The 26,231-nt window shown below is 42.9% G+C and overlaps 1 protein-coding gene across 6 annotated transcripts in view; it reads left to right on the top strand.

Annotated features, from left to right (window-relative positions):
• The window catches only part of esrrb (estrogen-related receptor beta), a 44,515-nt gene that overhangs the window by 8,670 nt on the left and 9,614 nt on the right, over positions 1-26,231 (top strand). For 5 of the 6 annotated variants that reach the window (XM_061062934.1, XM_061062932.1, XM_061062935.1 and 2 more), the window contains 4 exons: positions 8,030-8,439; positions 13,870-13,995; positions 20,028-20,138; positions 20,649-20,810. In XM_061062934.1, the coding sequence (XP_060918917.1) occupies positions 8,030-8,439; positions 13,870-13,995; positions 20,028-20,138; positions 20,649-20,810 (809 nt within the window). The remainder of the gene's footprint in view (positions 1-8,029; positions 8,440-13,869; positions 13,996-20,027; positions 20,139-20,648; positions 20,811-26,231) is intronic. The other variant, XM_061062931.1, reaches the window with a different exon arrangement.

The following is a 26,231-nucleotide window of genomic DNA, read 5'->3' as shown; positions in this document are numbered from 1 at the left end:
GGCTAGTAGTTTGAAGGTTATGTTTTGGAGCAGTAATTGAAATGCAAAATAACATTAGGATCGATGGTTAGCTTTGTTTATTTATGAAATCAATGTAGAAACTGTCCATCACAATACCAGCTCTTATTCCCACTGACAGCTTCACAAAGTCTTCTCCTCAGGCCGGGATGAGCCTCGCACCCATTACAGCTTTTAGTACAAGCACCTTTTCCTCAGCGCTCTTCGGAGAGCTGAGAAGAAATGTGTTAGGGTGTTATCCTAAAACACACAGTCTGTAGTTTGAAGGAAAACAGCATCATTGACTTAAATGTAAAAGACTGATGCTATGTTCACACTGACACTGTAATGTGTGTCTTTCAGTAAGAGTGTATCACTCCTCCCTGATTTGCCCAGAGGAAATATACGTGACCAATAACCTTCCATTAACATCGCGTTGCTCAGACAGTCACGACAGGCCTAGTCTCTCTGTGCTCAACAAAGATTATTATTGACGTGTGTTTTTCTCTTGACCCATATCAAGTCTGCTCCGGTCATATAACAGACTAACAAAAAACCTTATATATTAAATATGTTTGAGCACTTTTGCAAGGCCTTGAATTCCCCTGCTTTACACTTTAGCCAGATATTTTGTTAAAACTGATTATTCTTACCTATGTTGGATTTCAAATAACATTTTCTTTTCTGATATGACTTAGCCTGCTTCTAGATATCAACATTTCTCTCAAATTAGTCTGATTCTTAAACAAATATATTTACAACTTAAATTCTGTAAAAAACAAACAACAACATCTGCCAAGTAACTGGTGTGTTAAGGTAAAATAGTTAGTTTGTGTGAGTGTGTGTGTGTGTGTGTGTGTGTGTGTGTGTGTGTGTGTGTGTGTGTGTGTGTGTGTGTGTGTGTGTGTGTGTGTGTGTGTGTGTGTGTGTGTGTGTGTGTTAGTGCTCATTATACAACTGTGTTCTTGTGTGTGTTTCTCCTGTTGGTCACGAACTATCTCCACATTAAAATGCCTCTTTATGAGATCACCCCTACAGCGCTTAGTGCAATCCAATAGTCACATTGAGTGTCTGGTTGTTGAACCTGCCACTTGGAGGGTCCCTCCCTCTCAGTACGTCCAATGACTCCAGACATGCTGAATGTTGAAATGTATGTTTAGATTACCCCCGGAAGGAGACACATTAATTCAGGAAATATCCCCAAAGTTTAATTATTCCTGAATGGTGTGTTGGTGGACACCTTATAAATCAGTTAGGCCCACCCGCCTTTTTATTACCAGCACTATTTATGGGGAATGTGTGGCAGCTGGTAGAGATGAGCCTGTAAAAACCTAGAGGCTATTGCTATGACTGCGTCTGCTGCTGTGGCAGACTGTCATACAAATTGTTTTTTTGAGCAGCTTCACTTCATTTTGGAAATGCTTGAATCATGCGCTACAAACAACAATGAGGCAAATCAGGTGCAATTTTTGACATGCTAATATTTATTGTAGTGTGCCATTTCAGTTTTACCTTCTGTGAACCTGTGTAAACCTTTATACATCTGATTTCACTCAAATAATCCAGGAAACCTGATAACCCTTCCAATATTAGCCTGTTAACGTTTGCCCTTTTTATTTGTTTATGTTTGTTTGTTTGTTCGTATCTTGCTCCTCTTTGTATGAAGATGACAATTTATGTTGAAGGCAGGCTGCGTCTTTGTTTTTAGCAGGTAGAGTTCTCCCCTAAACAACGGCCGCCTATCAGAAGAAGATTAATGAAGTAATTTCATGCATGGCTCTATGCCTTCGTCCTCCTGTATGCACAGTTACTGTGTCTAAACCTGTGATTTACACTGGACTGTGTTAAATAGCCTTAACCCTTTATGATAATATTTCTTTCTGTCTGTGACACACACACACACACACACACACACACACACACACACACACACACACACACACACACACACACACACACACACACACACACAAGCACACATATACACAAACACTGAAAACAAAGTGCAACACAATCAGGACTATCCTGAGTATTTCTCTTTTATCTTCTAAGTGTGTGTTGCACAAATATCCAGACAGGGAAGAGGGATGCATGTCTTGCACTCATTTAAAATGTTTGTGCTCAAGTTTCCATCATTCATATTTTATAGTCCCTCCTCTTTATTTTACATAAGGAACCCTACTGAGAATACGTGAGAGGTGTGCTGTGGTTGATATCGGCTGGCTTTCCACAGAATTTATAGCTGTTAAACAAAACCTAGAAAACTGAATTTTTACGATTCATTCCTACAATGTAGGTCTGAACAGTTCTGTGTTCGGTCTAAGTTAATCTTTGAATCTGACTTGTTTTTAGTTCATTATAATGTATAACATGTGCTATTTAAAGAAAAAACACAATGTTTATGACTAGATTAAATCACAAATAACTTTTTATACAAACGTCATAGACTTAAGAGAGCACTTTGATGCAAGAGATACAATGACTTAAAACAGGCATTTACAATACGCCATAATAACTGTGTAACTGAAGAGTGAACCGTGCAGTACTAACTGATAGTTTTTCATGCAATAGAGCTTAATAGCCAGTCTGAAAAGTAAATTTCATTATTGTTACAAGTTACAATAAACGACAAGAGTAAAGTTACAAGAGTTAAATGTTTACCAGTCTAATAGCTAAGCCGTCGTGAAGTAAAATACTAAAGAGGTCAAAAAGATGAAGCAAAAAAAACCCAGCCATGTCTCAATATCAATATCAATATCATTTTTTAAATTATCAGCCATTGTTAATTAATATTGTTGAATTATGCCATGGCCACTTCTTATAATGGATGTAATGGAAACTAATCTGTTCTAATGAAAAAGGCAGAATTTGAAATTTGATCCCAGATGTACTGCACAGCAGACAAGACTTCTCACTGCACTTCTCTTTTTCATGCAGTATGATGAGCTGTCTAATTCTGCAGGGGGCTTCCCCACAGGGTCCTCTTATGATTTGTTAACTCTTTGCTTCCCATGGTGGAAAGTTTAGACGACCTAAAACTCTGTCACATCCCCAGCTGACAGTAGCTATATCATTAGCTATTTGCTTCCCTCAACATCCTGAACTCAGCCCCTTATAAGAACCAGATCCGCCCAGAGCGGCCCAGACAGTTTACGTCAGACAAACAGCAGCGCCTGTATCACAAGAGGCCCTCTCTTTACTGCCAGCAGCATCTCTAGAACAGGAAGGAGCGCGAAGGCGGATCAATAGATGTGATCTGCTTCTTGGCCTGTGCTATCTTGTGGTACCGTTGGAGCATGGGGCTCATGTTGTTGTAGTGGAGTGAGCTCATGGCTTTATAAAGACTACAGTGACATCGCGGTGGAGCAGCTAAATATAATCCTCTGCTGGAGACTGAAAAACTTAATTGTCCAGGCCACAGAGCAGCAACCCCCCACCCCCCACCCTAGTGGTAACCCTGCACGAGCCCCAAGCCTACGGACTATTGATCCAGGGCCCTCGCTCTCCATCGGTACGATAAACACATCCCTCTCATTCTCCTCTCTCTTTTTGCCTCACGTATCACTTACTTTCTCTTCCCTTCTTTTTCTGTTTTTCTGTCTCCTCGACTTCCCCTTTTGTTTGCCTCCATAGATATGCTCATCATAAATCTCTGTCAGCTCCTCCTGAGTGTCTAGCATATCCGCTAATAAAGAGGCCCCCCCCTTCCTTTTAGGTCCACGCCCCTCCCTCCGCCCCCTCCCTCCATGCCAGAGCCAGACTAATGAATGAGAAAGTCCCAAAATTAGGGGCCTCTCCCCACATAGCTTAGAATGGGTCCCTATGGAGTGTTGGGCTTGCCTCCAACCAAACCACAGCCGTCAACCAACCAACCCCCTCCCTGCCATATTTCCATCTTTCATATTCTGTCTGCCATTCAAATACACACCCGCAGGCACAGACAACACGCACATACCCCCCAAAGTGTATTCCCCCAGTATTCCCCTGATGGTCTTTACCCTGCAACCAGTTAGACACAGGGCTATCCTCCACATTTCCACTATGAGTTTTTGAGCGACTAACTAAGTGTTAGACGTTGAAATGTATTTTTTCCCTTCCTTTCTCCCCCAAGCCCTACCTGCGCCTCAGTCCATTCTTGTTTACATTTTCCCTCTGAGAACACACACAGATCACCTTCAGTAGCGACACATATTCTTATGGCTGTGCGCAGAATTTCAGATTTGTGTCCGCTCTCCCCAAAATGACGGTGGCGGTGTGTTGGAGCGGTAAGAGGTGGCAGTGGCCCCTGGAGGAGAGGTCAGCGTGGCAGCTGCCAGTGGGCTCTGGCTGTGGTGGGGAGGCTGAGCTGGGTGGAGTGGAGGTCTGTCAGGAGCTAATTGAGTTCTTCCGACCAGCGTTGACTCTGGGGCCAGTGGCTTATCAGGCCACATCGCCTGGGGCCCTCCAGACAGATCTGCCCCTACTGGGGCATCTGATATCACCATCACCCTGCCTGCAGATGTCAACCCCCACCTACTCCATCCCCTCGCCTTCTCCTCCACTTACCCTGTCTGATCAGGTAGCAGGGATGTGACATTCTGGGATGAGGTTAGCAAACGTTATAAAATCTTGTTTTTGGCATGCTGTGGCCTTGAGAGGGAAAAAGGACATCAGGAATTTACTCTGAGCTGAGCTTGTAACACAGTTTTGTGCTGTGTGCTTTTGATTTACACATTGAAAAAAGGAGGGGGCTTTAGTCCCCTGCAGAACAGTGAAGGATGTATGTGTCCTCCTGAAGAGAGTAGGAGGCTCTCAGCAGGAATACCTACAAATTGGCTCAATTAGATCCTTAATGTACTGCCTCCTTGTGACAGTGTCATTCAGTGTTCAGAGTTTTTGCTTGCAGGTGAGAAAAGCGCAGAGACCTAAGAGAACAAGCCCTTCTAGGTTCTCCTCTCGGAAGTGAAGAAACAGCGAGTGCGAGACGAGCTGCCAGATCATTAGGCCAGCTAATCCTGGTCACAGCAGCACGGGTGGAATGATATTAGGGATCTGAAATGCTGTTAGGGGGGCCAGGTGGAATCAGATTAAAACCAAACTGCGCAGTGTGCGTTTGCGGGCCCATAACCCACTACTCAGCATGAATTTTGATCGGTACAAAGGGAACAAAAGGAGGAGGAACAGAGAGAGAAAAGGAGAGGGGGAGAGATACTGTATCTTAGACGAGTGCTGCTCCTTTGGGCAGCCAGGCAGCAGAATTTGAAATGCTCTTGCCTTGAGGAAGGAAGTACAGGTTTTACAGCATCAAGCAGACCCTTTCCTGTCTGCTCTGTCTGAGAAGCATACAAGCTAATTAGCACCTGCCCCACATGTTGAATTATTTATTACAACTATTGCTGCTGTCAGACTATTTAATGTTCATAATTCATGTTCACATACAATAGTATTTATAGATTTAAATTGGACTTGTCCCATTAGAGATTACTAATATTTATAGAAATATTTTCAACTCTTTGATTAATATGCCAGGTTCAAGTGGTTCGTATTCCCTCAGTATCATTAATCAATATATGCAGGCTTGTTAAAAACATAAGCATAGCAGGGGTATAATGTGTCATAGCAGAATGAGTTAAGGGGGATTCTAGCCAGCACATTTATTATAAATGACCACATAGAGCTGGAGGGGGAACAGTTAAGACACTTATGCAATTATGCTAAGTGTCACCCTTAAGATGGCCTTTGAACCAGGGTTAAGCTTACTCTGAATTTGTGAAATAAAAGCTAAATGGAGCCATCTTTGGCGCCTGCCATTTAATATATAGGCTTTAATAAGCCAAGTGCAGGTGCCCTATTGCACAGGTGCACATATCCATCTGAAACAGAGAACATAAAGCAGATGAACACAGAGCTGTGCATTAATTTATGGAGATGCAATCTGCATTCATTATCAAGAGCGCCATGTTCTATTTTAGAAAGGCGTGAAATTGATTCACTTTTTCAATTTCTGTCTGCAAGGACATTTAAGAGTACAAGTGGACAATTTTTAAAACAGCCATCTGAGAAAAAGCCCTGGATGATAATACATTTATTGCATTGTTTTAAGCATGAGTGTATACATTCAAATCTGTAAAAAATGTTATCCATAACAATAGTTGTGTATCAGTTTTTACAGTGATGGCTTTATATTGCCAGAAGAATTCGAGAAGTGCTCAGGCACAGGGCTTATTCCACAAGGTCAACGGTTTTAACAGGGGGCATTTTTTTATTATTTATTTTAGTAGTTAACCTTTTTGCGAATTTCCAGAAGTGGTAGGCACCTGGAGCTCCGATGAATATACATGACAGCACGGAGGGAAACCTGGGAATGAGATTTAATTTGACATGCTGACCCCCATCTCTACGGGCCCAGGAAGCCTGGGTGAGAAAATAAGGTTGACCCACTGACCTCTGGGCCTGAACCCATCCGTCACCCACCCTCACAATTAAATCAGCCTCAGAGAGCAAGAGGCAGTCCGGCCAACCGATAGGGGACATAGCGGAGGCCTCTCATTTCCTGTTTCCTCTGAAGCACTCTGAGAGGGAGGCCATCGTCCAATCAGGTAGAACCTCGCCCCGTGCTGATGGAAAACTGACATGTCAAATATGTAAATATTACCATTAGTTGGCAATATTCTAATGGAGCTAATGTGCTAAGGCACAACTTGGGCTGTCTAGCTGCCACTCAGTAGGAGTCCCTGTGTCTGAATTTGCATAAGCCATGCAAGGCTCAATTTTGTTAATGCAGGCAAGTGCAGGGGACCTTTCACCCCCTCAATGGTACCTAATGCAAAGGGGTGTGTGTATGTGTGTGTAACCTCGCCTTGGCCCTAAGAGGTCATAGAGCCACACTGCCTCCCCAACATCCATCCTCCTCCTACTAGTCCACCCTTCAGTTTACTCTATTTGCAGACAAAAAAATGGTCCAGGCTAAGTTTTGTCCCTGTTGTACTCCCAGTGCAATTTCAAGTTAAAGGTTATAGAGCCGAGACGGAAAAAGATCATTTGGGCAAGGAAAGCTTCAGAGTGCATTTAGTGGCCACAGCTCGAAGACTGCACTTTAGTCTGCACACGTTGCAGCATCATATTGCATGTACACCAAAATACAGTTATTAGGCAGACAGTGGAAAAGTCAATATCTTGCCATCGTGTTTCCTTTTGGTTGACTGCTGACTCAAGGAGACAAGCCAAGGTCCACCCTGCTCTCTAAACTATGGAGATGCTCCTGAATGGATGTGCTTTGTTTGTCTGTGTGCACTTGCCTGTTAAGTTATTTGAGTGCTCTCTCTCTCTCTCTCTCTCTCTCTCTCTCTCTCTCTCTCTCTCTCTCTCTCCTCCTCTCCCTCTTCATATCCTTTCTTTATTCTCTATTTTACTTTCTTTTTTTCTTTCTGCGTGTTTGTATTGTGTGGGCATGTGTGAACATACAGTGTGTGCACTGTACATTTACACTGGAGCGTATTAGTAACTGCCATAATGTGTGGCTAATGAAGTACTAAGGATCTTACCTCTGGCTGACTGGTTGTAAGCAGAGGTTAGGACACAATTGGAAGGCTTTAGGAAATGGACAGTTTGACAATTATCTCTATAATTAAAAAAATAAATGCAGTAAGTTGCTGTTTAGGTATTTATGTATCTTAACTGGAATGGGCAATTTTTTTCTACTCTTCAACGACCTCTACTGAACATTTGACTTTTCTCAACACATCAGTTCACCAGTTAATGGTTAGGTTTTTGTGTATTTATAAAGTTTGTGTGTGTGTGTCTTTATCTGTGTAGGCATATGTGTGTTGTGCCTTTTATGCACATTTTGATTTTGTATTTATTCTTATGCTCTGAATTTTTTAGATCTTGATTTCCTTGATCTGCACTTTTATAAAAGTGATTTTCTGATTGTTCGTTCACTGAATGTGAAGCACATTGTGTTGCCTTGTGTATGAAATGTGCTATATAAATAAAGTTTGACTTGATTTAACTTCTCCCTCTCTACTCCCCCCCCCCATGTCTCTCACCCTAGGCTGCTGAATAGAATGGCCGCTGATGATCGGCACCTACCCTCCAGTTGTGGGTCCTACATCAAGACAGAGCCGTCCAGCCCCTCTTCGGTCATCGACACAGTCAGCCACCACAGCCCCAGCGGCAACTCAGACGCCAGTGGCGGCTATGTCAGCACCATGAACAGTCACTCCAACGGTCTGGACTCTCCACCAATGTTCACCCCTAACGGGCTCGGGGCCGGCTCCTGCCGCAAGCGCTACGACGACTGCTCCAGCACCATCATGGAGGACTCTTCCATAAAGTGCGAATACATGTTGAACTCCCTCCCCAAAAGGCTGTGCCTGGTCTGTGGAGATATAGCCTCGGGGTATCACTATGGGGTGGCCTCTTGTGAGGCTTGCAAAGCCTTTTTTAAAAGGACAATACAAGGTATTTTCCCCCTCTCAATACAAGATATTTCATCCCATGTTGCCGCATCACCAGACATAAAAACAGCCTCCATACAAGGCACCTTTGGCCTCACAACAACACTCAAACATACTCAGTCCAAGCGATTTACTATGTAAAAGAAATCACTGGAGTGTGGAAGATTTTTTCTCTGCCTCCTGAGACATGCAACCTCCAATAGAAAATCACTGTTTTTGATTTCATTACATTGTACAATTCCTTACAATTGTAGTGTTAAATAGGAAAACATACTCAGTGGTTTTTGAAAAAAATAATATGTTTTAAAAAATGATTTCACACACAAAAAAACCCAGAAGAATATTTTGACACAGACTAGATCAATAGTGTAGCTATCATTAGATCATCTGTCATAGTTGGATGTGTGCGATGGACATGACATCATCACCCAGGGGTCAGATTTGGTAGAAGGTGGGGGCTGTTTGTCCAGATGCACAGCTTCTCATTAAAGAGGCAATGAAAGGAACCCCACTGTGAACCTGTGCGCTTTGCTTTAGGATTAATCAGTTAGACCGAGATATTGTTGTGCCTAGAAAAAAAATCTGCACAACAGGCACAGCTGCCCAGGTCTAAGCTCTGCCGGCTTAAGATTGGAGTACATGCAGTGAACAAATAGAGAAAATAAGTCAACTGAGTCTGGTGAGATGAGTATGAAACACAGGAATTTAATAGTTACTCTTGATAAGTCTGACATATTTTATCAATTTCTTTTGCTGCATTTTATTCCACAAATGATTTTTGGCATCATATGGAGAGCAGGCCGTCAGTCTGGATGATAGGTGTTGATTTTGGACCTTACAGCCCTATCAGCTTTAGACAGTCTATGTACCTTTTGCAGGCAAACAAAAGCATTAGGCCAAATCCTCCTGTTTACTCATGCTGCCATCAGCAATCCTGTCTATTGACAAAAGATGAACATTTTCTCTCAAGTAACATAACTGGGCTTTTGTCCCTTTACGAAAAGTACACTGACATCAACACAATGGAGCACAAAAGTGGCATCTGGGGAAGAAAGAGACGTCTTAAGTGGAGCAATGGCCCAAACAATTAAGAGAAAGGTACATGGAAAAAAAGAGAGCTCCTTTTTTTCCCCCTCCTCACTCTGCATTGTCGATTTGAAATCCCTCTCTTTCTCTTCTTGGAGGGCTGCCTGTAATGGAGCTAATCTGCCGTCGTTTGTCCGAGCCACAGGAGTTTTGTCAATAACAATCAGCGTTTGGAAAGTGTAATTAAGGCCGAGGCTTTTCATTAGGAAGAAGGGAGGGGGCTGTCTCCAGGGATGGGCATGCCAATTAGAAACTCAGGCACGCGTCGCCGGGTAATTTCAGGGAAAGGAGGGGAAAAAAACCCAGGACTTCTTTAGATTGGAGAGGGACCCTGCTGCTCTTTCAGAGGAGAGGAGGAGAGGCTTAATGGCATAATAATCAGACAGGGGTCCCAGGCAGAGAAGGCAGGAGGACGCAGGGAGTTTTTTGGAGGGGGTGGGGGTGAAAGCTTCCTAAATGATAAAAGAAACACATGCAGGATTGCTGGAGGAAAATGGTGGCGGTAAAAAAGCGGGATGTAGAGCCCTTGAAGAACAAGAGGGTACCGTTGATGAGAACTGATTAATTAAAGGAATAACGAGGCAGTCAAGGGTGGAGTGTGAGACGGCCCTCTCTAATGAGAGGAAAACAAAGGAGCTGTCTTTTCCAGCCCTTTATCACATTGTTCTATAGCACTCAGGGCAAACAACATGCTAAGTTAATGTTAACCACGTACATGACAGTTTCTTTATCACCTTGCGCTCACCTTGTGTAACTCTTGTGTATTTTCTTGTCATACAGTCGCTGACTCTTCAGAGGAAATTTGTAGTTGTTTGAAAAATATTAAGATATTACTCTTAATTTAGTTGAATTCAAAATATTCAGACTTCAGCTTACATTTTAGACATTTGTTCACTGAGAAGTTCACTATCTTAGTTTCACAACCCGCTGTGGCCTGTACTTCTCCAGCTGATGCCCTTTCCTTTTGAACAAAAGCAGAAGGAAAATCTATCTTCTGTCACCTATTCATCCAGTGAAAAGCCCCTTGAACTCTTACGTGGAGATAGTTACATTAGTCAAGGCCAGGCCCAAATTAATGTCAACCTGGATCTCCATCCATCCCAGAAATACCCGGGTTCTCAGTGCTCTCTAATCATCCCCCTGTTCCCGCACCTCACATGCCCCACCAATCAAAAACATAAATCTCTTATTGAACCTTGTTTTCTTCCCATTTTGAACCCACGTGTAGAATTGCTTGAAAACCAACTGAACTCAGTGGCCCTCTTTTATATGAAGTAATAGACCTTGACAGTAAGCCTGTAAAAGTCAGTTTAGATTTTGATGAGAAATACCTGCCATTTTACTGTAATTTACTTACAAGACCTGACTTTCCCCTCTGTGCCCTGGCATGGGTCCTGAAAAGCCATAAAATAGATTGAGACAGATACTTATCAAGAGAAGAAGGAGGGAAATCTTTGTCTTCTCCGTCCACTCTGTAATGTTATTGGTAACCATACCATAACCTCTCTTATAGACAGATAAACCCCAGCATGGCCCTCGGGTTAAAAGGGCCTCTACCAGTGTGCTTCATTTCTGAAAGTGAAACTGGCCGAGCTATCAGTCTACGAGCCTTCATTCTTTAATGACAAGCTTATTTTATATGATTACAAATTCCATTAAATCACATGCTTTTCATTATTTTGTACATCGGTCTGTTAAGTTATATTTAAATCAATATTGGTTATCTATCTTGACGGGATAATTTTGTAGGAACTGAGACACAAACTACTGATTGTGTCCAACAATATCCTTCATATACATAATGACGAGAATTTAAACAGATATAAAAAATAATAAATGAAGAGTTGCAATAACTAATTTATTTAAAGTGAAAAAGTTCAGTTCATGAAAGTAAATCTCTTAAATCAGAAAATGATAATGAAGTATTTGAAATAATCAAACTTCACTTTGTTTGATCAAAATTGAAAGTACCTGTTACCTCCGTAACATCGTGAATGCAAACAGATATTTAACAGCATCATACACTTTTTACATGAATTAAATTCAATAATTGTTAAGAGTGTATTTTAAAAGAAGTGAAGTCAAATCAAATAGGAAATTCCAGCTAATTTCTTTTGCACATGGATCATAGATTGTGCCTTTGATATAACATGTCTCAGATGTCTTTCTTCTTTCGTCACTATTTCCAATTTAGCTCCGAGTTGATTGTCATTAAGAACAGCTAAGAGGTGTTAGTCATGTTTTGAAGTGGGACTTACTGTAGGTGTTCTAAAGCTGAAATACTTCTCTCCTAAATATAAACCAAACGTACGGATGAGAAATGAGTTAATCACCCCTCTCTCTGCACTGAGCCCCCTCTGACAGCACATCACACACACACAGAGCTCGACAGGACAGGTGGACTGCAGTGTGAGCATGTGTTTGTTTTTGTTTCAGGAGTGTGTGATATCAAAGAGCCAACTCTCTCAGTTAGCCTCAAGGTGTGCTTTGTGCACGTGCGCCCCTGAGAGGGGGAAGGGGGGGTAGAGAGTAAAATACCTCTTTAAACCACACAACCTCCGGGACACACAGGGTCAACTGTGCAGGCAAAGTTGCAACATAGCACACGGGCAATTTGGAGTTGGTGTTTGAATTTATTAAATGAAGGGAATAATATGAGGAGTAAATTGTTTATACATTTGCAATCATACCCCACATCCTTTTAAACGTATTTAGTATTTACGTCCCTGCAAATTGCTGATTGGTTAGTGTATAATGGGAACGCAAACAAAAAAAGACCTCCGTAAATTGGCTCCAGCGCTGGGTGGCACTGATTGCCTCCTCCCAGCGTATGGGAAATGGATAGGATTATTATGGGCTGGTTCTGCTAAGACAACAGAGAAAACAGAGAGAGGAAAGACAATCAGAGCTCATCAGCCTCTTCCCTCACACCTTTATTTACCCCAATCCCAAAGAGATAAGGAGAATTAGCATAATGATTTCTTACCCAGATATAAGGAGGAATTTCTAATTATTTATAACATCTAGGGACCCTCCACTTGATCTGTCCAATAATGTTAACATAATTGCATAAGTTGTCAAAGGATGTTGGAGGGCTAGTGGAGGAACGCCAGTGGAATATTACACAGCTTTCTGTTTCTCTGTACAGAAATGTGGAGCGAGGGTCAGGGCTGAGGAGCAGCTACAGCATGCTGGGATGCACTCCTAATGTGCTTCTGTCTGTCAGTCACCACAATGCAAGACATGCTTTATCTATTTAAGGGTTTCCTTAAGGTACGAATTCAGTCATTTCAACATAAGGAGTATTTGCTGACATGTTGTTATGAGCTTTTAAATCAGTGGATAAGGAAAAAATATAAAGGCCATTACAATGATTAAATTACATTTTTACAAACCCTTAGTCAAAAGCAAAGTTACACGATACCAATGTCAAAAGCTTTAAAGCTGAAAGTCCATTCTAATGGAGGTTAATTCAAATTCCTCGGTTGAAGGAACCATTACATTAAAACCCTTTATTGAAACCCTGATTACAGTAAAATGTAGGGAATCAGACAGAAGCGGAGGAACTGCCCCACATATCTGCCCTTTCTGTTGCTAATGCTAGAGCAGAGCACAACCAGCTCTTTTATTGTACAGCAGTGAATCTCTTTCTCATTGCTCCGTCCTGGAATCAGATGCTGCAGTTGAATAATGCATAAAGCCTCTCGCCTGTACACTATGTAAATAGTCAACAATGGCAACACTGGTAACAACAGGTTTGGGTCTGCAGGAGTATTATGTAAAGTGGTCGGGGGGCAGCTTGTCTGCCTCTCCAGCCTGCTTTTGAGGCAGTTTCAGGCCCTCTGAGTGCGAGGGGACATGGCCTGCGCCTGGAACCCGGAGGGGACATGCGCAGAATTAATGAGACCAATTTAGTGTTTTACCAGGGTGGCGTCTACTGATGGGTCCTGAAGGACTATTGTAGCTGTACCTCCACTCCCCCCACCACAACCCTTTAACTCTTACTCCAGCTTCTCCTCCTGCCGTGGCCCCTGGTGCTCTTAGGTCCTGTACCTGCCAGAGAACACCAGAGCCTCCTGCACACTACAGAAATGGATTCTATAGGAATCTGAATGATTACCAAGTGCCCTGGTATGGTTGGCAAAGATGATTTATTATAGACCCCCTCATAGAGCACAGAGAGTACACACTCGAGTACTACAAATTCACTATTAGGTTCTTTGTGCTAGCCGATAAAAAACAGTACTTGAATATTTGCACATACAGTTTGTATTATAATATTAATTAATATTAATTGTAATATAAATAATTGTGCCTGAATCAGTTGTGTTCTTCTTCTTCTCCTCAGGTAACATAGAGTACAGCTGTCCTGCCACAAATGAGTGTGAGATCACAAAACGGAGACGCAAATCATGTCAGGCTTGTCGCTTCATGAAATGCCTCAAAGTGGGGATGCTCAAAGAAGGTAAGAAGAGTAAGAACATTTTTATTATTCTTGCACCCACACAAACACATACTGTAATCTACATTTCCACATCCAATCATGTATAGAAACAATTCATTTTAGAAAAAAGCTGCCACTTTTGAATGCCAATAACACTCATTCGTTCTTCTAAGTGCTGTTTAACTGCCCAGCGGTGAGTCCCTCAGTATTTTCTCTCTCCAGCCCAGAGTAAGACATACATGCAACTGGCCAGCCTCAACACCAGTTCCCAGCCTCCCTGTCCTCCCCTTACCAACACAGCAGTAAATAATTTGCAGTTGAGCCGGGGACAGAAATATGCTGAATAGGTTGATCCTGCCGTCTGAGTAATAGAAATGTAACAGTATTCCTGCTGGAAAGGCTCAGGCCGGGTCCCTGAGCACACACTCGGCACAGTCTCAGTTCTCCCCGGCATATTGATCCACTAAATGTTTTCCGAACATCTCGGCTCTCTTCCTGTGGATGGTTTTTTAAAGTCACGCCAGCAGGGAATTCAGTGACAATTAAACATGCTTCCGATGGATTTGTCTGGCTGAGTTTCTCCCCCTCCCCTCCCTGTTGCCAGGGACTGAGCCCCCCTGAGACCCAGAGGATTGGCTCTTCTTCCAGGGGAGACACCTATCTGTTCTCCCTTTCCCCCTTGCAATCTCCCATGCCTCTCTCTGTCTCTCTCGCTCACTTGTTGGTTGCTCCGGAAAGGCCAGACAAATGAATAATGAAAGATATGTGGCTTGGGGGTGAAGTGGCGGTGTAATATTTATTCAAGCCTCCTCTGGGAGTAGCTGAGGGACTCTGTAAGGAAACGTGTTTTCCTCAAGTGCTGATGAGTATGGGTCAGGTGGCACTTATGTTGTGCAAAGTATGATTGTCCCTCATGCTTATACAGTCATATTAATGCCACCTGAAATTCTGTAATAACTTCTCTGTCAAACTCTGTGTAGTATATATATCCCACTATTATTCCTCCCATTATTCATTGGAAAGTGGGATTTATAGATGCATATATATCCAGTCGCCACCTGAAGCCCGAGTCACAGCCTGTATGGATCTCCGCTCAGTAACAGAATCCCCTGGACTTCATGCGGCCAGATAAAGCTGGAGTGCCAGAAAGACGGAGTAATCGCATTACTATCTGATGAAAAATTTATGCCAATATATCATCTTGGAGAATAAGAGACTACAAAAATATGTAGCCACGGTAATAAATGAATGACCAGTGTCAGGTCAGAGTAAAAAGAGCGTAAAACTCAAATATGCAGACTGGCTAAGCCTGAGGATCTAATGCACACTTCTGTGTGTTCAGCAAATTCACAGAATAAGAATGTCCCTCCTCTTTTACTTCACATTCACACTACAGGCACAGACTGAAGTCTTGTGCAAGTGTTTCATTTCATAGATAGGCCCTTTCTGAAACAAGTTATTTCAGTCACAATCAAAATTATAAATCTTTTTTTTAGTTTTTTTTTACTGAGCATAGGAGTGCATTTTGTGTAAGCGCTGCCTTGAGGCCTGGGCACTTTAAAGCGTCACCAAGACAAAGTGGAAAGAGAGACATATGGTCTCCGTGTCCACTGTAAGCTCTATGAAACCGTCAGCTCAACGCCGCGCACAAACCCACAGTAAAGGGATGGCCACCGCTCATGTGACTGAGGTTGCCTCTTACTTTCATTACTGCAGAAAGGTCACATTGTGTCTCAATGGAAAATCACCTAATTATAACTATACAGCTCTAACAAGTGCTGCAGTGCTGCCCCCCAATGAGACGGAAGATGAAATTCATCACTGTCTCTGAAATAATAACAATATTATTATTATCATCTTACTATTAAATTTAAGTTACTGAAACTCTGAAAATCCATTAGATATCATATCCACTGAGCACAGAAGCTACATCTTTGGAGGTGTCAGGACAATGGTCTTCAAAGATCTGCAGTGTGATTACAGGATGCCTTCTTAAACCCTGTGTCGAGTCGCTGTACTTTCCCTTGACTGTATAAAGGAGGAAGTGATCAATAGAAGAATCAAATGTCAGGGGCAACAGGTTTTTCCTCTGATCAATGGAAACGGATCAGAGCTTAGAGCAGGAGAGAAGACAAGATACTTTTCAGAGATTACATTGACATCATTCAGTGGCAGTAGCTCCCTGCACACACTTCCCCTCTCCCTCACTTATGACATACACATCCTTCAACATACACACACCAGTGCAGAAAAAACAAATTCTGTGAAGCTATATGTGTTAGTTTTATCTACATGGCATTAACTATGAAATAAGGTGTTGTTCCATTGTCCTGACTGTGTAACATGCTGTGTGTAAAGGTAAAAATATGCTCTCCTATTGTAAGAGAACAGTGAGCAACTCATGAACATTGTCCGAACAAAGGAGCAAAGTGTGTCTGTGCTGATATACAATACACCTCTCATTGTTCAGCCTACTGGCATGCAGAGAACAACCACATCCCACAATAGCCCCGTCACAGTCACATACACAACATACAGGAGGAACACACGGACATACTCGCATGCAAAGTCTCTGAAATACTAGACATGTTCATGTTCACGTGTGTTGCAGGTCTTCTATACCAGTAAGACCATTACACTCTGCTTCTTCAGTTTCATAAGGGATTGTTGTGAAGAAAGGAATCATGTGATTTTTGGCAAGACAAACATTTCTTAGACCAGAATAAGAATGAGAATCAGGTGAACTGCCAAGTAGATTTACATATACGATGAAATTGTCTTTGTAAATACAAAAGTAGAATATTAGTAGAAAGCTAGTGATCAACAGTACTTCTTAAATATAATGAGATAAAAACAATTTTACAAATATAATACTAATAATATAATACAGAATATGTACAACAGGTGTAATGGCAGGGCTGTACATTTGTGCAGGAATGTGGAAGGTGATGGCGTGTACAAAAATCCTACCATACTGACAATGTTGTTGGAATTTAAAATACTCTGACGTGTAGTTTAGGTAACGATTAGTCTTTTCAATTAGCAGAAAGAGCAGCGATGTCAGCTCACTGGAGATATCGTAGCTAACCTGTAAATGGACTATATGACGAGGGTGTCGCTATGGCAGCCCCTGGGGTCACAAGAAGGGAAGGGGGGCAATGCGTGACAATTTTTCCGCTACCCTCACTCATCACCACTCGTGATTAAAAATGCTGCAACACACTTACAAGTATGCAAAGCTGGCAACAGGGGCCCTTTGAAATAGTGCTGACGGCAGTTTAGCGGGGCGGCTTCCTTGAAAGGCAAGGTCCACCATGCCTTACCATGTGGCCTTCTGATTTTCCCAGCTAAAATAGGGTCCGCCTAAGCCCCCCTTGGCATTGCCAACCATCCCAGACATCCTGACACTTTCCCCAGGGAGAGACACCCAGAACAGGTGAGGGACTCAAAATAAGGGCCCCTACCACGGCCGGCCACACAAAGTGAGTGAAGACAGGCCCTTTTGTAGGAGGGTGCTTGGAAAGGGATTATTATTGTTTTTGGAGAGAAAGAGGAGCCTTAGGTCAGCTGGCCCCAGCCCCCACCCTGAGGCCCTGTGCTAATCCGTGCACAAATGCCAGCCGCCTTGGCCAAAAGCCCTCTCCCACTGCACCCTGCTTTGAAGAGATGATACCCGAGGTCACACACTGCTTCCCTTGCTGCACTGTGTAGTGGGCCATAAAACAGTGAGATGTTCAACTCACTTTGCGCATTTCTAATACTCCTACTGTATGCGTTGGAGGGACCCTTTAAAGCTAGGAGTGACACATGAACCTAACAAAGATCAGTATAAAGTCCTGGATAGAATGCCCGACAGAATGAGTGAATGAACCCATCTAGCCGCTTTAAATCACTCTCTGTGCACTTCCTCTCTGCCTGTTTCTGGCCCTGTTGGACAGTAAAATGAGACAGGTTAGTGCCAAGCTTTAATTCCTGTCAGCATCTGTTAATTATGGCCAGGACTGTTCTAATTAAAAGAGGCATCCATCTACCTTCATTGCTGGCTTTACACCACCTCACACAGCCACATGACTCAAGCGGCAGAGAACAGAAAGCAGAGGCGCAGCCACCTGGCACAGTCCGAGCAGGGCCGGAAGAAACCGTAGAATAGGATGACATCACGTTTGACAATGAGAGGAATTTTCCATCCTGACAGAAGTAGTGGCAACATCTAAGCTGAATTGGAAACTTTCTTAACACTTACACCCGAGCCACACATGGAGGATGATTGAAGACATTTCTCAAGATGCCTTCACAGAAAAATAGTCTTTGTGTTACACATCAAATTGAAATTGTCATAGTGTGTGTATGTATGTAAAGTAGAGGTAGTTGCCATCAGATGATTCCCCGGTGCTTTCTGGGAAGGATGAGGCTCTGTTGGGAATTGAGGGTAATTAGGTTAGTGGGTTGTCAGTGTCAGGAAATTGAAAGACAATCCTAATCAGATTTGTGTTTCTTGGGAATCAAATAATTTATATTAGTAGAAAAAAAATGTTAATGCTTTAGATACATTATAATAGTTTGATACATGCGATGAGTGTGAGCGATAAACGCCTTAACTATGCAAGAAGTAAAAATCTGGATATTTTGCATAAATCCACTTTTGAATTCCTCTTTGTTTAATGAAGGCCACCGCTTCTATCTTACATCATCTGATTTTGCTTCCCACCACTGTTCTCTGAGCGACCTCCAATTCACAGTGCATGGGACACATCCAAACTCATCCCCTCCAAGAGCACTCACTGATGGGCAAATTGTATTAGGCTCATTTGCAGTGGCCACACAATGCCCAGGTTCGACACCGTCCTCCCTGTTATAAAGTGATGAAATCATCAAGGAAGTGCTCTGGCTGCGGGTGTTTTGTTTGTCCAGAGGACGCGGGCGACTGACAAATTAACTCCTCCTTCACCGCAAGCATTTTATTGAGCCTTTTCTCATCCACCCTTTGGTATTAAATTTGTTGGGTGGGGGTGGGGATAGGGGGTTACATTATGCATACAAGGTAAATTGAAGGGATTCTCCCTCTTGACAGGATTAAGATATCAGGGATATTTAGGCTCGGCGGTAACAGTGGGGATGGGTGATAGAAATGTTTGCATAGAATTGCATTAAATAACTAAATACCTGCCCGGTGGTATCAAATAAATAGAAAGAGAATAGATGAAATATTTTAACTATGTTGAAAATTAATAGAAAAGAAAAGACATCCAAATGGAAACATCCTTATCAAATAATGAGATAATAAATAACTTATGTTATGATGAGGCTGGCTTGACATTTACAGTATCAGTGTGCAACCTGGCCTTCTAGCTGTGGCTGCGGGTGATAAGGCCTCAGTGCTACTCCTGTGAAAGAGGGGTGAAATAAGGGTCTTTTATGGGAAAGCAATACCGAGTTATCTATCTGCAGTGTGACAGCGGAGGGTTTGTACTGCGTGTGTGGGACTGTGTCTTTGCTTGTATGCTGGTTAAGTTTCTTTTTCTGGACAGTTACGACCACACAACTTAGCTCACACAAACACACACACACACACACACACACACACACACACACACACACACACACACAGGCAAAGGTATGTAGCTGGCAGCTAATTAGTATGCAGTCTGCCTCACCCCAAAAGCTAAATAATTAGAGGGCCAGTCTGTGAGATCATTGACCCTGCGTTAAATATTCATATGTTTAGACCTGCTCTGGGCTCAGCTGTGTCACACTAGACCAGCCAGGCATGGACCACATATGGGAAGGCAGCCGTGTCTCTGACACATCCGCAGACACACAGACACACACCAATGCCGTTTTGCAGTCCTGGTACAATGCTATCACACAAAATAGAAATCAGCAAACACTACTGCTTTATAGAGACATGTTTTGTTTTAGTCATACAGAAGGAGATTTTTTTGTGTTTCATTTACTTATTAGGCCATGTTAGTTTTGTGTATTTAATATCCCTATCCACCAAAAATTGTCTAGAAAATAACCCTCTCTTCAAATGATGTCTCTCTTGTTGTTTCTAAACCCAGGGGTTCGCCTGGATCGTGTGCGAGGGGGCAGACAGAAGTACAAGCGGAGGTTGGACGCAGAAAACAACCCGTACCTGGGCTTGACGCTCCCCCCTCCCACCAAAAAACCTCGTGAGTACTGCTCCATCACTTACTTATTGACTCCCTTTGCTGCTGCTTCTCCTCTGCCAGGACAGCACGCAGGTAAAACTGAGGGAACGTTCTAGGCCAGTCTCATGTTCCCCCTTGTTTCTCTCATGTTTGGACAGTTAGGAATACATAGGTCAGAAATGTAGGCCAGGTATCGTTCTAGTCGGAGCAGAATTATGGGAAATCTATAAGCAGATGACCGATATAAAACAGCAGAGTGCTCGAGGACACTTTCACACGTGATTTTTCCCACTCGCTTGCATTCTGTAGGGATGAGAGCTTTCAGTGCCTTTAATTCACTCATACAAATTCAACCCCCATCCATTAGTTTGCATAACCAGAGAGAAAGATGCCGGGAAAAAGAGATCCAAATTTCACAAATAGTTATCAGTGTGTGGCATCTTTGTGCCTCACTGGGCTTTGCAGTGATATAATCCATGACTTCTGCTTTGGTCTGACTTCCTCCCTCCGTCCTTCCTCCTCTATCCTCAGTCACAAAGATAGTGTCACACCTGTTGGTGGCAGAGCCAGAGAAGATCTACGCCATGCCTGACCCCACCATGCCGGAGAGCGACATCAAGGCTTTGACCACGCTGTGCGACCTGGCTGACCGTGAACTGGTGGTCATCATCGGCTGGGCAAAACACATCCCAGGTATCAAACAAGTTATTTTTTTTCTACTATTTTTTTGTAATCGCCCTCTTTCACTTATTTGGAAGCACTTCTTCACATTTTTGTTTTTCTGTGTCCTTTTTCTATTCCACACTCTGTGCGCATAAACATGCAAGCTCACACATGAAGAGATAATTAATGACAGCAGCTCATAGAGCCTGAGGGTGTGTGGAGGATGGAGTGGCGCTGCAAAATGGACAAAAATCAATAGAGAGCATCTAAAACTCCAGCATTGGGTAGAGAGATGTAGAGCGCCAATGTATGTTGTAATCAGCAGGGAGAATAAGAACTAAGCTGAGGGCCTGCCCAATTAAACAACACATCATATCACTCACACACACACACACAAACACACACACACACAAACACATACAGTATGCACATATGAACACATAGAAACACACACACACACACACACACACACACACACACACACACACACACACACACACACACACACACACACACACACACACATTGAATTATTGATGGGCATAATCATGTTTCTTCCCTGCCCCATAGGCATTCTGATAGACGAGGTGTTAGGTTATAAGAGGCTGTTGAATTAAGGATACAGCACCTCACGTCAGCAGAGATTTTGCTTCCTTCAAGAGTTTTCCTCTGATTTTGACGGAGAACACATTGTTTAGCCGTTCTTTTTTTTGCCGGCGAGGCAGATTCTCCTTGATCTTGAGCTTGACCCCCATAACTCTATAACATTACAGAGCTGTAGGGACAGAGGGGTAACAAACTAAATGAATGTGTCCCTCAGCGGCACCTCCCTAACCCCTTCTACTCATCAGCATAACTCGGGACAGGCACACAGCTGTCAGTGTATAAGAGATGTGCGACATCACTGTTGCAGAGATGCACAAACACACTGTCTGCCTCTCTTACAAACACAATTCATGAGAGTGCTTGAATTCTTTGGAGTCATATAAGTTATTTCAGATGATAAATCTCGATCCCAATTCCTAGCTTAAGTAGGTTCATTTATTTTCAGAAAGTGAAATGGAGTCTAGCTGACCTCCCTCGGGCAGGTGCATTTTGTACTGAAAAGGTATTAGAGTACTTCTCAGAAGGTGGGGTATTAATCAGGTACAGATCTGATAGTAAGGAGATTAGAGATGGATATGCTCCCAGCCCCTGGCCTCGGCCCGTCCCCCTTACGCGTCAAAACAGTTTGGATCACTCCCCACGAGCCCTGCATGGTCAGCAGAGTGAGAGTTTAGCAAGGAGCTTAGTCAGGACTGGATCACAACTGACCCGGTACAGACTCTCATCATTGCGACCCAAAAATTACACCAGCGTCACAGCCAGACGACTACATCCCTGTCCAGGCTTCTGAGTGTAGACTATGCAGGCATGAAGAGACTCTCTGAAGCTCTGAAGACACACACACACACGTTAAGATACATTACACAACGTGTCTCACGTCTAAGAAAAACAAGATAATAATATAAATTATCAAAGGCCATAAACAACAGCATGTGTAGCTAATTAAGCAGCCACACGTGTGAAATTGTTGTGACTTGGATTTTGATTTCTTTTTCCATGTCACTGTCCTAAAACTCAATTTAACACACATTAAGATTTTGAGTTTTATTATCCTTCAGTGCATCATCACTCTAATATTTTTTATACATTAATTGGATTAATTGCTAATCTGATTATACTCACACCTACAGTGAATGGATCCTTAATATTAATGGGATTTGCCCCACCGATGATGGTAATGATCATTTAACCCAAAACCTGAGGCGCTAAGCCTGAGTGTCTCGTACAACTGTGAGCCAGTACCTGGAACTGAGAGTGCTGCACCTGCAAGATAGTGAAGTTTAAGTAGACTAATGTGATCTGTTTAAATACACACTTTTGCATTTGTTTTATTTTCAAACTTCTATAACGTAAATAATTAATTCACACACTAAAAAGACGTTTTGACAGGGTAAAGATTTACGCTTCAGCTCACTGCTTGGTCTTTGTATCCCTTTGGTGGTGTCTGTATTAGGACAGTCGGTGTCCTCTGGCCATGAAATGGCTGCATAATTGAGTTGTACATGGCTGAACCTGATCAGAGACGGTTCACTGGTTGAGCGAGACTCCATGCTCTAACACTCCATGCAACCATGGTACCCCAGGGCAGCCTTGCATGCTCGCTTTCTACAATATTTCTCCTTCCCTCTGCTCTGGGACAAGAAATAACAGGGAGGAGAAAACTGCTGATTGCATTCTGATAGATTTTTGCAGCCCTAGGCAATGGAATTAAAAGGATTAACAGTTCATTATGAAGTAGACCACATTGATTAGGCCATTGACAGATGGGCCAATAACCAAAGTCCAAATGTAACAATTTAAATGTCACAAAAATTGGCACTTACCTTCACTCAATTGATTTTTAATTTTGCCTATTCTCAGCTAACATTTGAAAACGCGTTTCAAAAGTGGCATAATGTGGAGGAGAGTGGCCCTATTGAGTTTTAATTGGAGGGCGAATGGAGGATATCAAAGTCCTATCAGTAGAATAGATGGTATCTCTGTCTCCCTGGGTCCAATGTCAACTTTGTAATCCCAGCTCTATTAAGCAGAACATGAAAGGTTGGTTTGCATAGATGAAGTGCTTTTTAGGTTTAACAGTTCTCTTTCTACAGTTGGAGATCAAAGAAGAACACGATTGATTCATCAGTTCAGGTGCACTTAGGTTAGCGTAGTCTAATGAGTGAGGTATTGAAGGCTGTTGTCACATATTGGGAGCCTGTCCACAGGTTCAGACTGCAGCCCTGCCCTCGTTTTCAATCTGTCTTTGATTAATTGATAATCGCTGCAGAGCTTTTGGACACTCGTGTCAGCGCTCCAAATAGCACCATGAAGCTGTGTAACGCGGCTGTTGCCTGAGGGGGGTGGGGTCATTAGGAGCAGTGTTAGGGGATGCTGACAGATGGCTTGTTGCTCCTAAGGTGCTAACAACCTTTGACACACATAGGAGTCCACTGTCCACCCCTCTGGCCCCCGTCCATTCCCATAAAGCTGCATTTCACTCTGTCCAAGAGGTTCATGGAGGAACTCAGTATACTGACAGTTTCAGTCCACTAGGACTTGTTTACCACTCTGACATTGCTGCCTTATGACGAGCGTCAGGATACCAGCATGACCCCCGTGGCCTCTTGATACTCCTCATCCCTTCCACCTGCAATGAGAATGCCATGTGTTCATATGCAAAATATTGCCGTGCATGCTGCTGTTACTGGAGGTGCTTGTTGAAGGCTAAAGGGCCAAGCAAACATTGACTCTCTGCTGCTGCTTTGCTCCTACACAATAAAACATATTTTTGCTTTGGCATGCCACAACTAGAATGTGAGGTAGCTAATCTTTAGAACTTCTGTTTCTGCCAAGTCTTTCATTCACTTTATTTTTAATTAACATAAAATAATCCTCATCTATATTTGTTTTTTGAGTAACACCAGATGATTGTAATGAAATGACCTTGTTTGTATTGTTCTTTTCAATACCAGTGTTTTGGGAATATTCATCATCTGTGCTTTATTGGATTCTAGTTCATCAGCTCTGCGGGTTGACAGACACGCGCCTGGCGTGTTAGTTGTTAGCATGGAGGCAACGATGTTAAAAAGAGATCGCGCCTCTTGTATGTTGTCGTGTTTGTGTCAGCTCAACCCTCCAACATAATCACCCACCCATCAGCCCACCCTCCTCCAGCCCCCCTCTGGGCCCCTGTTTTCTCTTTGCCATTAAATTGTGAAATCTACTTACTGTGTTGCCAGCCTGATCCCACTCAAGCTGCGTAATCTCCTTGTAATAGAGTGTGAATACTGCCCGGCAATAAATCAGCACCTCATCAGTGCACTTTATTAAATATAGACACCAACAGACAGCTCTTAGTATATTCAATTTACCCTCTGACGTAGGCTTCAACACAGGAGATAAAGATAGATTGAGCAATCAGGTGGATGCTGAAGCCTGAACCCCGGCAGGAGAGCCAGAGGAAGGTGGAAAAGCTGGGGAGAGATTGAGATGGGGGCGTTTTTTGGAGACAGACAGGCAGCCAGGAGTATGCAGGGCCAGAAAAGGGACATCTGCCAGGCAGGGTGGGGGAGGGCTTTGTTTAGTTACAGGTACATCCAGCATCGCAATTATAAGCATGCATTGTTCACATTGTCACCAAGCTGATTCCTGGTAAAATCCTGGCTCTGAATCTAAGCATTCATGTCAAAATGTTTCATATGTTGAAATAAAATGCTCAGTATGAAAATGTAAATGCCAATGCCCCTTTAAAAGATCGTCAGCAGAGCGCCATCCTTCATTAAGCAGTGGTGCTTGATGGCAGCAGAGATAAATTATGTGTAATTATGGCAATCATTAAAGCCTGATTCATCCTGGTCTTTGGGGCTAAACAGAGATATGTACCGTCAGTATCGGCTAGTGGGACCCTGGGGATTGCTAAAGACTTCCCTGTCAGGTCAGGAGGTCTTAGGGTACAGATTAAAACAAGGGGATTACTGTATTTAATGTTTTTCAACCACATAACGTTCACAGGCTACTGGTCAAATCACCCATTCCCCAGCTACTTACCACGGGATAATGGACTGACTATCATGTCGAAAGAAGGCAGATATCCGACTCGCCTGAAAGTGAGCGCTGGAGCTGAAAAGAAAAACAAGATTAATTTTCAATCATCAACCTCTTTTTCACTGGGTCAATTCAGCTGCTATTGACATAAATGTGTTCGATATAAAAACAGTGTTTGTGTCATCAAATCAGCGTCCAGGGAGAGCTCACGGCAAACGGAGCTGTTTGTGTTGTACGTGCGACTCGACTTCAGGTCATATTATTCATGCCGTGCACAGCAATTTATTACCAAGCGGCTATTGATTAGGTCGTCCTGACGCTGTCATGTAAATTTCAGAAGAATCATGGTCGAATGCTAGACACACACACAGGCACACACCGAACACACACACACATTTACACAAACAAATCAGTGCCCACTCAAACACACACACATGCACCATAATGAAGCAGCTAACAATGCCTTTCAGTCCTATATCAGTTATTCATCTCGCACAGTAGTGTGTCACTCGTCACTCTGCTCGATCAGAGGAATCTATACAAATCAGAGGTGCATACATTTTCCTCTTGTCCTCTTTTTTTTTTTTTCAATAAAAAGCTTTGATATAAAATAAGCTTATGGCAGCACGATCATTCAGCTCAGTCTGAGGTTAAAAAAAAAAAAAAAGACATGTTGAACCCCTGGGGTCCTGTTAGGGGCAGTTTTACTCCAACTGGAGCCCGGAGAGTACTTGACTTGGCTGAGGTGAGATTGCCGCTGGGCAGAAGTCTTCAGGGCCTGCTTGTCCTTCTGATAGCCAGCCGTGATAGATCAGCCTC

Source organism: Labrus mixtus, chromosome 18 (assembly GCF_963584025.1).
Source record: "Labrus mixtus chromosome 18, fLabMix1.1, whole genome shotgun sequence".
NCBI lineage: Eukaryota > Metazoa > Chordata > Actinopteri > Labriformes > Labridae > Labrus > Labrus mixtus.
This window is presented reverse-complemented; position numbering and strand designations above follow the sequence as displayed.